The sequence below is a fragment of the Octopus bimaculoides genome, chromosome 16 (genome assembly GCF_046866305.1).
Source record: "Octopus bimaculoides isolate indiv1 chromosome 16, ASM4686630v1, whole genome shotgun sequence".
Lineage (NCBI taxonomy): Eukaryota > Metazoa > Mollusca > Cephalopoda > Octopoda > Octopodidae > Octopus > Octopus bimaculoides.
This window is the reverse complement of record NC_142943.1, coordinates 46,122,700-46,134,896: the sequence shown is the minus strand read 5'-3', so window position 1 is coordinate 46,134,896 and position 12,197 is coordinate 46,122,700. Positions and strand designations below refer to the sequence as shown.

General features: G+C 35.4%; 1 protein-coding gene across 18 annotated transcripts in view; it reads left to right on the top strand.

Annotated features, from left to right (window-relative positions):
• The window catches only part of LOC106872491 (PP2C-like domain-containing protein CG9801), a 105,340-nt gene that overhangs the window by 74,983 nt on the left and 18,160 nt on the right, over nucleotides 1-12,197 (top strand). For 9 of the 18 annotated variants that reach the window (XM_089364640.1, XM_089364642.1, XM_089364638.1 and 6 more), the window contains 3 exons: nucleotides 5,840-5,959; nucleotides 7,508-7,689; nucleotides 9,634-10,458. In XM_089364640.1, coding sequence (XP_089220766.1) covers nucleotides 5,840-5,959; nucleotides 7,508-7,689; nucleotides 9,634-10,458 — 1,127 coding nt within the window. Of the gene's footprint in view, nucleotides 1-5,839; nucleotides 5,960-7,507; nucleotides 7,690-9,633; nucleotides 12,103-12,197 lie in introns of those variants that run through there. The other 9 variants (XR_016244660.1, XR_016244663.1, XR_016244661.1 and 6 more) reach the window with 2 other exon arrangements.

The following is a 12,197-nucleotide window of genomic DNA, read 5'->3' as shown; positions in this document are numbered from 1 at the left end:
TCATTTCTTAACCATTTTGATCGATGGTTGTCTTGTGTAGCGTGTTGGACTGGTGAAGGTGGTGATGTCCATGTTGGGATTGGTTTTATTAATAACGGTTGTAGTGGTGTCATTTTGGTGCTGGCTGTGAGAGTGGTATCGTTTTAGCAGTGATGGTTGGAGTTGGGACTAGAGTGCTTATAATGGTATCAGTGGTAGCCGGAGTGGTATAGTAGTAGAGATGATAGTGATGTCATTGGTGGTGGTCACTATAAGAGGTAGAATCTTTCTAGCTGTGGTAGTTGTGTTCCCAGTGCTTGTAAAGGTTAGTGATATTAACAGTGTGGTGGTGGTGGTGGTGGTGGTGGTGGTGGTGGTGATGTCATATCAGTGGTGGAAGTGTCAGTGGTAGTATGAACTCTGGGAATGGTAGAGGTGGTGGTGGTGGTGTAATATTAATGGTAGTGCACCTGCAGAAGTGTTAATAGTGTAGTTTGTGATGGTCGTGTGGTCATGTTGTTGTTGTTGTTTAACCCCAGGCCAGGTCTTATGATGCAGAATGCAGACCAATAAATGAAAGGCGTTCCTGCCATGACCATTCCACCTTTAGGTTGAATTTACAATATCTAGAACTACATTAATTCAATGTGTTCCTTCTTCCATTTTCATGAGGATGAACTATGATTCATTGAGCTGGTTGAGCAACCATCTCGAGAGTCTGTCGCTGGTTGTGGCTTTTTGAGGGTGATGTGATAACACCAGGAAGTGTGGCTGCATCAGTGGTTGGGAAGATGGCAGTTATAATACTAACGTGATGGAAAGGGGTGGTGGTGGTGGTACTAGCAATGTTAGCCAGCAACAACAGTAGTGGTGATGGTGGTGGTGGTGGTGGTGGTGGTGGTGGTAGTGTTGCTGCTGCTGCTGGTAGTAGTAGTAGTGGTGCCAATGGTAGTGTGGGGGGTTAGGGTTAGTACCAGTGGTAATGATGATTCAGCAAAATCAGTCCATTGGTGGCAGCTTTGTTGACACTGTGGAGGTGGAGGTGGTGGGGGAGCAGTGTTTGTTTTGTTCTCTTTCTTTATCTCTCTCTTTTTTAACTCCCCCACCTCACTCTTCTCTCTTTCTCCCCTCTTCTTTCAGGTTCTTTCTTTACCTCCTTACTCTCTCTCTTTCTCTCTCTCTCTTTCTCTCTCTCTCTCTCTCCCCTCTCAGTTTCTCTCTTTACCTCCTTCTCTCTCTCCATCCCTAATTACTCCCCACTCTATGTAACTATTCTATTTTCTCCTCCTCTTCATTTCTCTTTCCAGTGTCTCTCTTTTCCCCCCTTTTCCTATGTCTCTGTCTTTTTCTACTTCTTTAGCTTTTTCTCTTTCACTTTCTAATATTTCTGAACTAAAAACATTTACACTTTCTTCCTTCCATCCTCTTACTTACCTCTTTCCCTCTCTCTCCTCTCTCTCTCTCTCTCTCTCTCCATACATACATCCGTACGTACGTATATACTCCGCTTATGCAACGGAAACCTATTTCAGCTTGTAATCTCATTGTTATCCATTGTCTGCTTCTGAATGTACCTGACAATTATTAACTTCTAATGGTTAATGTTAACCATTCAATACACCAACAGAGTGTTCCCACCCCACTCGTCTACCTCCTCCTCATAAGCATCAGATGTTTTAAAACTGACATTTTACATTGAGGTGAGCCTTAATAGCTACAGACATAGCCCCAAGGGACCGGCTTTCATCTCAGAAAGAAAGAAAAGAAAACCTAAAATTCTAGGCATGACATGTATATATGGAGAAGATTAGACAAAGAAATGTTTTTGTAATTGAGGGAGGGCAGCACCGGTGATCTTTTTGTTGAACCTCCAATATTAACAGTGGGGCAGGTTGCAGGGTACCATAATTCTGACTTGAAATATGATCTGAATATTTGCAGCAGTGGAGAAACTGGCTGAAGGTACCCAGTGTATTTACTGGACCCGGGATTAAGCATATCATCCCAAATCATGTACAAGTCATTTGATAGGCATCCACACACATCTCAATTGACCAATCATCACTCACAAGGCTGGAACAATCCGAGATCATTAAAGAAGACATCCAAAAAACTGTGATTGGGAAGAGGACTTCTGAACTGGACAGCTGTGCCTTAATTGAATTAATTAGAATTTAGTGTAAAACTTGAAGCATTGAATATAAATAGCTAATTGTCTTGAAAAGTGAGATTGTTTTATGCTGAGACCTTATTTTGCCTTAATATGAATATCATTGTTTTCTTCTATGTACCTTGTTCCTGGTTAGTACCTAGTCTAGCATCTTGTCGGGCTAGTCTCTAATCTGGTGTACATTACAGACCTATCTAGGGATCTGTAATGTACACCACTAATATCTGGTGTGTTTAAGTGAAATGATGATAGGCCTTGAGGACCAGCTACTAAACTACCAACCAACAGAGCTTCAATTTGAATCAACAAAAGACATGCTATATGAACTATATGAACTATATGAACTCTACACTAAATTCTACACACTTTAGAACACTCTTGTATATATAGAACTGCATTACACTCATACATGGTGATTAGGTATGTTGTCATCTGTGAATGTCACATGCAGTCAACTGTTGTCTTGTACAGGATATTAATAATTAACAGACATGATAGGCCAGAGGAAATTTTGTGCCCCTTTATCTATGCCTCTAGGTGGAGTGAGCCTCATTCCCATTTCCTCTTGCTTTACCATTGCTTTCCCCAGAGAAAATAAAAGACAGATGTAGTGGAAGAGATTCACAAATATAACCTAACTACTGCTTATTAAATTCTTTGATGTTTTTTTTAATATTTATTCTGATTTCCCATTGAGCTGTTTGCTGTTTGTTAGAACAGAGAAAATATTCACTGTTCTTGGGAACGGGTGAGGATTGGCAACAGGAAGGTAAAAAAAAAAAACTCTGGCTAAAGAAAAGTTCCATCTAATCCATGCAGGCACTACTACTACTACTAATAATAATAGTAATAATAATAATAATAATAATAATAGTAATAAAAATAATAATGAATGAATGTTGGTGTGTGATAGTTGGGGGTGTAACAAAACTTTCATTCTGTGCTTTGTATATTGACTTTAATCAAATGCCGGAGGTGAGTGGAAAAATTTGGTAGTAACAATGTGGAGATGGAAAAATTTGGAAGTACAAATATGCAAATTGAGATTGATTCTTGGTGGAGCTATTTTCACTTCATTTGCACTCATCATGTCTGCAAGTCCTTCTTCGGTCTACACTGAAAGACAAATTATTTGGTCATCCAGTGACTCATTGAAAATTATAAGATAATTCCCATTGACTGACTTCATTATTCTCATAAGTTATTTCAACGTAATTATATAACAATTATTTCCTCCATACAAACAAGTGAACAGGGTACCTCTACGCAATCACTCAATCTGTTAGAAATAACAGTTAAATCTCCCTCAAATTATCTTGAAAAATGGGAAGCATATTGGATAATATGGCCATGCCCAGAACATCTGATTATGGCTCTCTTTTATCAGGGCTGTTCTAAGACTGCACCATCATGTCTTTGTTATTGTGTGCGAGTTACTTCATTAGTTGTTAATGTGTTAAGAATTTGGTAAAGCAGAAACTCTATCTTTAAGCAACAGCTTATCTTTATCTTCTACCATTGTGTGTGTATGTGTGAGAGAGAGAGAGAGAGAGATAGAGAAAGTCAGATTGGCATCTGGTTGGCTGGATCCTCTGAATAATCTTGTCAGAATAAACATTCTGTATTTATGAAAGTGAGGGAATCAATTAACTGAGTGGGTGAAACTATCTCTTTTTCATTTGTTTTACTTATTGCTTTTTAATAAAAAAATATTTAAAGAAACGTCCTTTAAATACTTAACAAAAATTGATAAAAAAACAATAAAAATTCAGTCATGTATGTATGTGTGTGTGTGTGTGTGTGTGTGTATCAACATGGAAATCAGATGTTAAATGATGATGATATGTACCTGTGCCTCCCTGGATGACGTTTATATTCCATGGTTTTGCTTATGCGCAAAATGGTGATGTTTTTATTCCTTGTTAACATTATGACTGGTCACTTTATATTTTCAATGACCAGTGGAATAAAAAAATTCCCTTACTTAAAAAACTGGCAACTGAAAGGATATCTAACTATAAAACATTGTCTTTAATATAATCCAATATAAGCTATGCTAGCATTATGGAAATGAAATAAGCAAATGAATTAACATAGTTGATATGCTTAATGACTAATAACAGTCTTCGTTGTATTATTTTTAATATCACTAGTTAATAAGTGCCGTTTTTTTTCAATTTCAAATGAAATGATGTCAATTTTATCATGACTAGTTCTATTTAAGTCTAATAACATTTTTTTCTTTCACTTCATTAAAAAAAGAAAATGTCAATTTTATTTTGTCCCATCTCAGAAAGCATCAATTCACATTTATAAACTCTCCATTTATATGCATGTTTAATGTAAATCATTATTATAAATAAATAAATTAAAAAAAAAAAAACGATTGTTTATCTTTAAAAGGCAGTTTAGCAAAAGGAGGTGGTTGAAAAGCTAAAATGATTAATAAAGCAAATGTTTTTGCATATGAACAATAAACGAAGCAGAACAATAAACAAGATCTTCTTTTTAAAATATTTGATTAAAATAATCTAACTTTAGTTAATGTCTTTTCTGTATGAAATTTCTTTAAAAATCTATAAAGTGAACAACAAAAATAATTCAACATTTTGAATTTTATTGTTAAAAGAAAAAATGAAAAATAACAACAGCTATTACATCATTATTTGTTATTTTTGAAAGATATGCAACAGAAAAAACAAAACCAAAGAAAAACAATTGCACATTTAGATTTTGTTTGAGAAATATAGTTTAAAGGAGGTCAGTTGAGAACCAATATTGGAATGAATGAGCTGCAAATGTTATTGCACAGATGCATGCAGCTTCTTTAGTCTTGACTACATGCAATTAAATTCAGATTTTGAGAAATCTGATATTCACAAGAACCTCTTAACGATTTTATCTTCGTCTATCCTAATGGTTAATATTTAAAACATAAATTGTGTTATCAATTAGATAACCATTTTACAGACCAGAACTACTGGCAGCATCCTGTTAGAACAACAACAACAACAACAACAACTGCTGTTGCTGCTGCTACTACTACTACTACTACTACTACTACTATTCATATAGCTGTTTTAGCTGAAGCCAACATGCTAGCTTTCACATCACTTAACCTGGTCCAATGTTTTGGTGGAATCTCCTTCAACAAACTTCCCTATTTTTCAAGTATTAAGCCTTAACTTTTAGAGGACAGTATGTCTACAGCAAAAGACAGATGACCACAGTTGGAAGCTATCAAACTGGTCAGACTGGTCAAACATAATTCAAAGTGACTGGACTTGTGGGTTGTGAGTATTTCATTAGATGCCTCCATGTCAAGCAGAGCTAAAGAGGTTTTCTACAGTGACTATTACCTAGACACTGCCAGAAATAGCAACACCTTACAATCTCAAATAAAAAACTACACTGGACAACATAGACCACGATATACAAAAGGGCAGAATGAGTTTGCTGTATCAAGACCTGGCCAGGGTCCAAAACAGCTATTTTGACTGTAAACCCTGCTATCAATGTCTTTTGATCTTTTATTGTTCACAGTCCTCAAAAGGAGCAGCCCTTCTACTGTCCACAGCAATAGAAGGGATTTTGTAGATGCAAAGCCATGTGGATTATTTCAATGAACCTAATGTTTAGTGACTAAATTATTTATTTTCTATAGAAAAGTATTTTTTAATTTTATTTTAGATTGCAATGATAACTTCCACAAAGTCGCAGGGGCACAGTCATGGAACAAAAAAGACCAAAGAGCTTATGGGTTGTGCATCTCGTTATACGACCAACATCCGATTTATGGGAAGATGTCTGGTAAGTCTTTTTTTCCTGCATTTATTTTCTCTTTTATTTTATTTTATTTTATTTTGGATTATTTTGGTGTGAAGCTTTGTTAAATCTGGAGCCGCAAATCTGTATTTTGAACCTAGACATTAAGCCATCTGTGTGCCATAAGTCCATTTGTTCTGAGTTGACCTGGCATTAATCAACATTAAACACTCCCTGGTAAGAGATTGCTCCCTTTTTTTTAACCCTAGGTCTGTGCCTTATCCCAGTTGACCTGTTTCTCATGTTCTTGTTGATTCAGAGCCATTCTATATTCTAAGATGGTAGTAGATATGCTGGAACATCTGCCAAGTGTTTATACTTATCCTCTAAGTAGGTAAAGTAATGAGAAAATGTGAAGGTGTATGGCCTAGTGGTTAGGGTGTTGCACACATGATTGTTAGACTGTGGGTTCAGTTCCCAGACCAAGTGGCACATTGTGTCATTTCACATTTCTCTAGGGCTCTGTGGGGACCGGTTTATCAGTTTCCTCTCCGTTGTAAAAAGCGACTAAAAGAGATTGTGGTAGGATTTTAGCCCTCACCACCAACAACTACCCCAAACAAATCCATGGCCTGGAGGATTGACACCCAAGTGCTACAAAGACATCATCCACCAAAAATAGGGAATCACCAACAAATGGTGGAGGCAGTGATGTGCTGTTACAGCACATGCCCCTATACTACTACTGCTGCTGCTGCTGCTGCTGATGATGATGATGATAAAATGGGTAACTTGTAAAATTTTGTTGCCAAAAGAAAAAGGCATTTTAATGGTGAGTAGGGGTTAACTGTGGAAATATCTGCTGTGTTCACCAAAGAAGATAATCTTATTTATGAGAATTCCTACAAATTAGTGAAACACTTTTATAAATCTATAATAGAACCAAAAGCCAATCTTTAACAATAAAAGCTGGAGCTAACAGGTAACCTTCAGTAAATAAATGCTTCATGTTTATACCTGTTAAAACTTATAGCAATCTTCATATTTCTATATCTCTGGCATCCACATTTTGAGATTTACTATTTTTTTTTTCCCATACTCGTCAATATTAGTTTCACATTAAGGCGGCGAGCTGGCCAAACGTTAGCACGCCGGGCGAAATGCTTGGCAGTATTTCATCTGTCTTTACGTTCTGAGTTCAAATTCCGCCGAGGTCGACTTTGCCTTTACATCCTTTCGGGGTCGATAAATTAAGTACCAGTTACGTACTGGGGATAATCTGATCAACTGACCCCCTCACCCAAAATTTCGGGCTTTGTGTCTAGAGTAGAAAAAAATATGAGTTTCACATGAAATGTTTTATCACTTACATATTGAATTTCTGTATATCAAATTCCATTTTTAATTTATGTGTCAGTTTATCAACCATTCTATTATCTTCTTTACCAATATTCATTGCATTATCACTTTTATTTGAATTATAATTCGCGTTTACCCACATCATCACTTAATTTGTATTAAACATTTTTTTCCTTTGTCTTTGAACTTTCATTTTAAAATATATGTAATTACCTCCCTTGTAATATCTTTCAGGTGACCCAATTGCCGATGCTTTTGCAATTTGTTGCCGAAAAAATAATGCCATAATGCTCATCGCCGACGGTGTAAATTGGGGTGAGAAGTCTCGACTGGCTGCCCGCTGTGCCCTATATGGCAGCATGGAGTATATTAATCGTAAGCTGTTTCAAGAGAAAACCCAGCCAGCTAGTACACAGGTATGGTGTTTATGAGTGACGCAAATGTAAGAAGTTACACTTTGCCTACAAAGTCTGCAAGTCCAGCTGGTAAAATCTTTTACATTAGATGCATTAAGCAGGCACCCAATACCTTAATCTTATTAATATAAGGGTTTTTTTCCCTGGGTAGCCATAAGCTTATTAGGAATGTAATTTCTGCCAGTTATAGGGCAGTATATACAATGTGTGATATAAAATGACTTTTGCCATTCGATCTGCAAAATATGAAAACCAGATTACTTTATGGTTGTATGAGTTATTACTTTTGACATGGTTCCTAAGGTTGGATGCTTCTCCTAGCACCGACCATTTTACAGCTTAGACCAGGTGTCTTTTATCGTTCAACTGGCACTAAAGCGGTTGTCTTGGATTAAACTAAAGAGTTATAAGAGAGAGCGAGTCAAAGTTTAAATGATGCTGGTGCCATATGTAAAGCACCCAGTTTATTCTGTAAAGTGGTTGGTGTTAGGAAGGGCATCCAACTGTAAAAACCCTGCCAAAGCAGATAATAGAGCTTATTGCTGTCCCCAGGTTTACCAGCTCCTCTCAAATCATCCAACCCATGCCAGCATGGAAGAGAGACGTTAAATGATGATGGTGATGATTTTTATATAACTATTAATTTCTAGTTTTTCTTTTTTGATTCTTGCCTTATATAATATTATTAATATACATTTCAATACTTTGTACTAATGAAACTCGATGTCAAAACAGTTATGCCTATAAATGTTCTCTTCTACTCTAGGCACAAGGCTCGAAATTTTGGGGGAGGGGGGCAGTCAAATAGATCAACCCCAGTACGCAACTGGTACTTAATTTATCAACCCCGAAAGGATGAAAGGCAAAGTTGACCTCGGCGGAATTTAATGTCTATAAATATTAAAAGAGTGAATTGGGTTTGATCTGGCTGCTATTTTTACCAGGTTGAGTAACTACATAGAGGCTCCCGTGTTGGCTTGAAGCCTAAATATTCATTTGGCATGAGTTTGGGCCACCAAGAAGCATTCAGTTGGTAATTCTCTCTCAAGACAATTCAAGACTTTTAAGTTCCAGGTCAGTCATGTAGTTTAATTGTAGGAAATATCCACCAGAATCGAACCGTGGAGTGGTAGTCTGACGGCAGATAATAACAGTTTCTCTAATGCTATTCGGATTTTTACTGTTGATCTAGAGATTTAGTCTGTCAACAGTTATTTCCCCTTTCGGAAACTTGTCATTTCATAAATTCCTCTTAATTTTTAGAAAACAGAGGAAAAATAAACTATTTTCAAGATCGAGTTAGAATTAAATTTGGTCATATTTTTCATTTCAAAGAATCGGTAAGGCTGAAGAAGAAATGTTGCTGGTTCTATTATAAGAACATTTATTTAGCCCTGCTCTTAGGTATAATTTTTCAGTTGTAATTCTTAGGAAGAACAGGTTTAGCAAGTAAAAGATCATAATTTCAGGTCTCCTTACTTTTGATTAGATTCCCAAATGCCATTCTGTCTGAAATTGTTAATATCTGTGTCAATATCAGAAGGTTGTTTAATTTTTCTCATATAATTATTGACAAATATTTAAACCTAATATTATAATATTTACAGATCTGCAAAACAAGACTTCTGGCTGTTCCAAAGCTAAATCTGTCAAAATCAGGTTGAAATTGCAATGTCATATTTATATGTCCTTTACGTAGATTTTTACTGCAAATTAGTTTTTTATTAATCCAAATTCTGTATGCTGAGTTACGTAATTTTTCTTGTACAAATATTCTACATTAAAAATTATTCGGAATTGTTTCAATGTTTTTAAAAGCCCTGACTTCTGGGCTTCTCAAATTTTATTTATATATTTAAAATGTTAATCATTTTTTATTTTATATTTCTTAATTTTTTAATCCTAGAATATCTGATATTATTTACTCTTGGTATGTCTTTGTAGGAAGCATTGGAAATATTACGTACATCTATGGATGCTGCTCACAGAACCATCTTAAAGAAAGAAGGGGGCTTAACGACATTATGTGTTTGCCTCATTTGTCCAGTCTACAATTCTGCTGATTTTGCTGTATGTTGTGTTAATGTTGGAGACAGTTTTGCCTACGTTTTCAGCAAAAACAATGGAATTAGAGAAATAACAGTTGGTTCTCATGATGTAGCGTCTGAACGTGATATCCGTGATGCTGGGGGAGCAATTGGTCCTGTCGATGGAGAAAACCCTGAATTACAAAATCTCACCTGCTCTTTGACTTTTGTGAATAAAGGTGATGTGGTTTTCCTCACAACTGATGGGATATCAGACAACTTTGATCCTGTTGTCACCAAAGTTGCAATTCCACGGAAGAATACCGATAACAACTCTAATGATGCTTTGCCAACGACCCCTGACACTTTTGAAGACAAACCTATGATGGAACCACAAGAACGACATATCTATGCACTAAAAGAAATGGAACGGATAATTCATGAACATGAACTATTAACTGAAGAGACATGTTCTGCTCAGGAACTCTGTGGGGCCCTTGTGCAGCATGTATTAACTTTGACTGATTCCAAAAGAAAAATTCTTGAAAATCCAGAGTTATATAGAAAGAAAAAAATGACTTCAAAGGAGCGTAAGCGTAGAGACTCACAAATTGTTGAACAGATGTCTAAAGCTCCTGGCAAACTTGATCATGCTTCAATTGTTGCCTATGAAGTGGGCATTTGTGGTGAAGATGAGGAGGAAGAGGAAATTGAGCTCATTAAGGAGAGCAATTCCGTTAAGGTCAGTACTCCAAACATTGACTGTTCCGAATCTTCATCATCTTCCAATCATGAGAAAGATCTTTTTCATCCAAACTCCATTTCCATCCCAGTTTTTAAAAAATCTAACCCTAAAAAATTCTTCTCCAAACTTCGCAATTCTGCTGCCACTCCCACATCCCCTATTTCCCCACTCACATTTTCATTGCCGTTTCTTCATAAGAAAAACTCTTCCAAACATTTTCACTCTGTAGAGGAATCTGAAGCCAATACACCAGTCTCTCCTACTTCTCCAAATCTACCGTACCCCAACAACCAGCCTTTCTACTATCAAACGTTTTCTTATGAATCAGCCGTATGATCTAACAAGCCTTTTTAATCCCTCTTAATTTCTGCTGCTGCTGCTGCTGCTGTTGTTCTTTACTTCTTCATCTTTTCTTTAACTGCAACTTTAACTTTATTAACTGCTAGACTATTTGGTTGGGAGAAGCAAAGCTTACATGTGCAGTAAGGGAATGCAGTGTGTATTTGTTTACTTGTACTATGTACATAATCACGGATAAGATATATAAACAGGAGTGTGCATGTGTGTTTTGTTTATTTTCCAAAAGAAATTGATCCAAACTAAAGTGAAATAATGCCCTTTTTGATTTGAGAAGGAAAATAAAATGAAATAACAATATAAACAAAACCAAACAGCAACAACAAAATTCTTTAAACTATTCTTGCCAAATTTATGTTTGACTGTTTCTAGCCATAAGATAAAGGTAAGTTTTGACATATGTTTGTCATCTGGAGTTGAATTTAGCATAAAACAATAATACGCATACACTGAAATCATTTTCATGTTTACCTCTCTGCAGTCCTACTTTTAAATTTCAAATTATTTTTCATTTGAAATTAATAGAACTGTATTTCTTATAAGAAGTACATTTTAAACATTTTAAAGTGATTTTAATTTAAAAAAGAAACTAAATATTTTAGTTCTAAACTAACCTGAGCTTAAAAAAAAACAAAAAAACAAAACAAAAATACTATAAATATGAGTTTAATTGCTTTGTTAGCAAATCCTAAGTCCTGAGCAGCTAATAATATTCCACTTTCATCTAAAGTAAACTTATAGAGAACCACATTCCAATGTTGTTGTTGTGTCTATAAACTTTCTGAATATCTTGTGCCAACTTGTCTCATTGACAACAGAATTTTAAGTTTTATGAAAACCTGGTCGTCATTACAACAGTTCATGTTTAGACTGGAAAATGTCTAAGTCTTTGATAGTAAGAACAGTTCTGCATAATATTACACAATCCTTCTGGGGATTGTCAAAAAATTAAAAGCAGTAGAACAATGAGAGTGTGTTCAGTTAAATTTATTTAAATGAATTGCAATTTTATGCAATTGTCTATCTCCCCCACTCCCCCACCTATTTTCTGCTTTTCTTCTTTAAATCAAAATTTCCTTAATTTTGTTCTTTGTACTTTCATCTTTATAAGTTCCTTCTTTTATAATTTTCTTTTGCCTGCTTCAAAGTTCTGAAAACTTGCCTGACTTTTATATGACTGTACTGGAGCTTTTTTAACTGTTTGCTACTAAAAATTCTAAAAAGATCAAAAAATTAAAAAGAACAAAAGTTACCTAATAAAATATTAAAGAATATATTTATTTACTTTCTTTTGCATTGTCTTTTTCTTAATTTTTGTTTTTTTTTTCTTTTTATTTCTGTTTAGCTTCTCTAATTTATTTGGTTTTATCTTCTGCTTT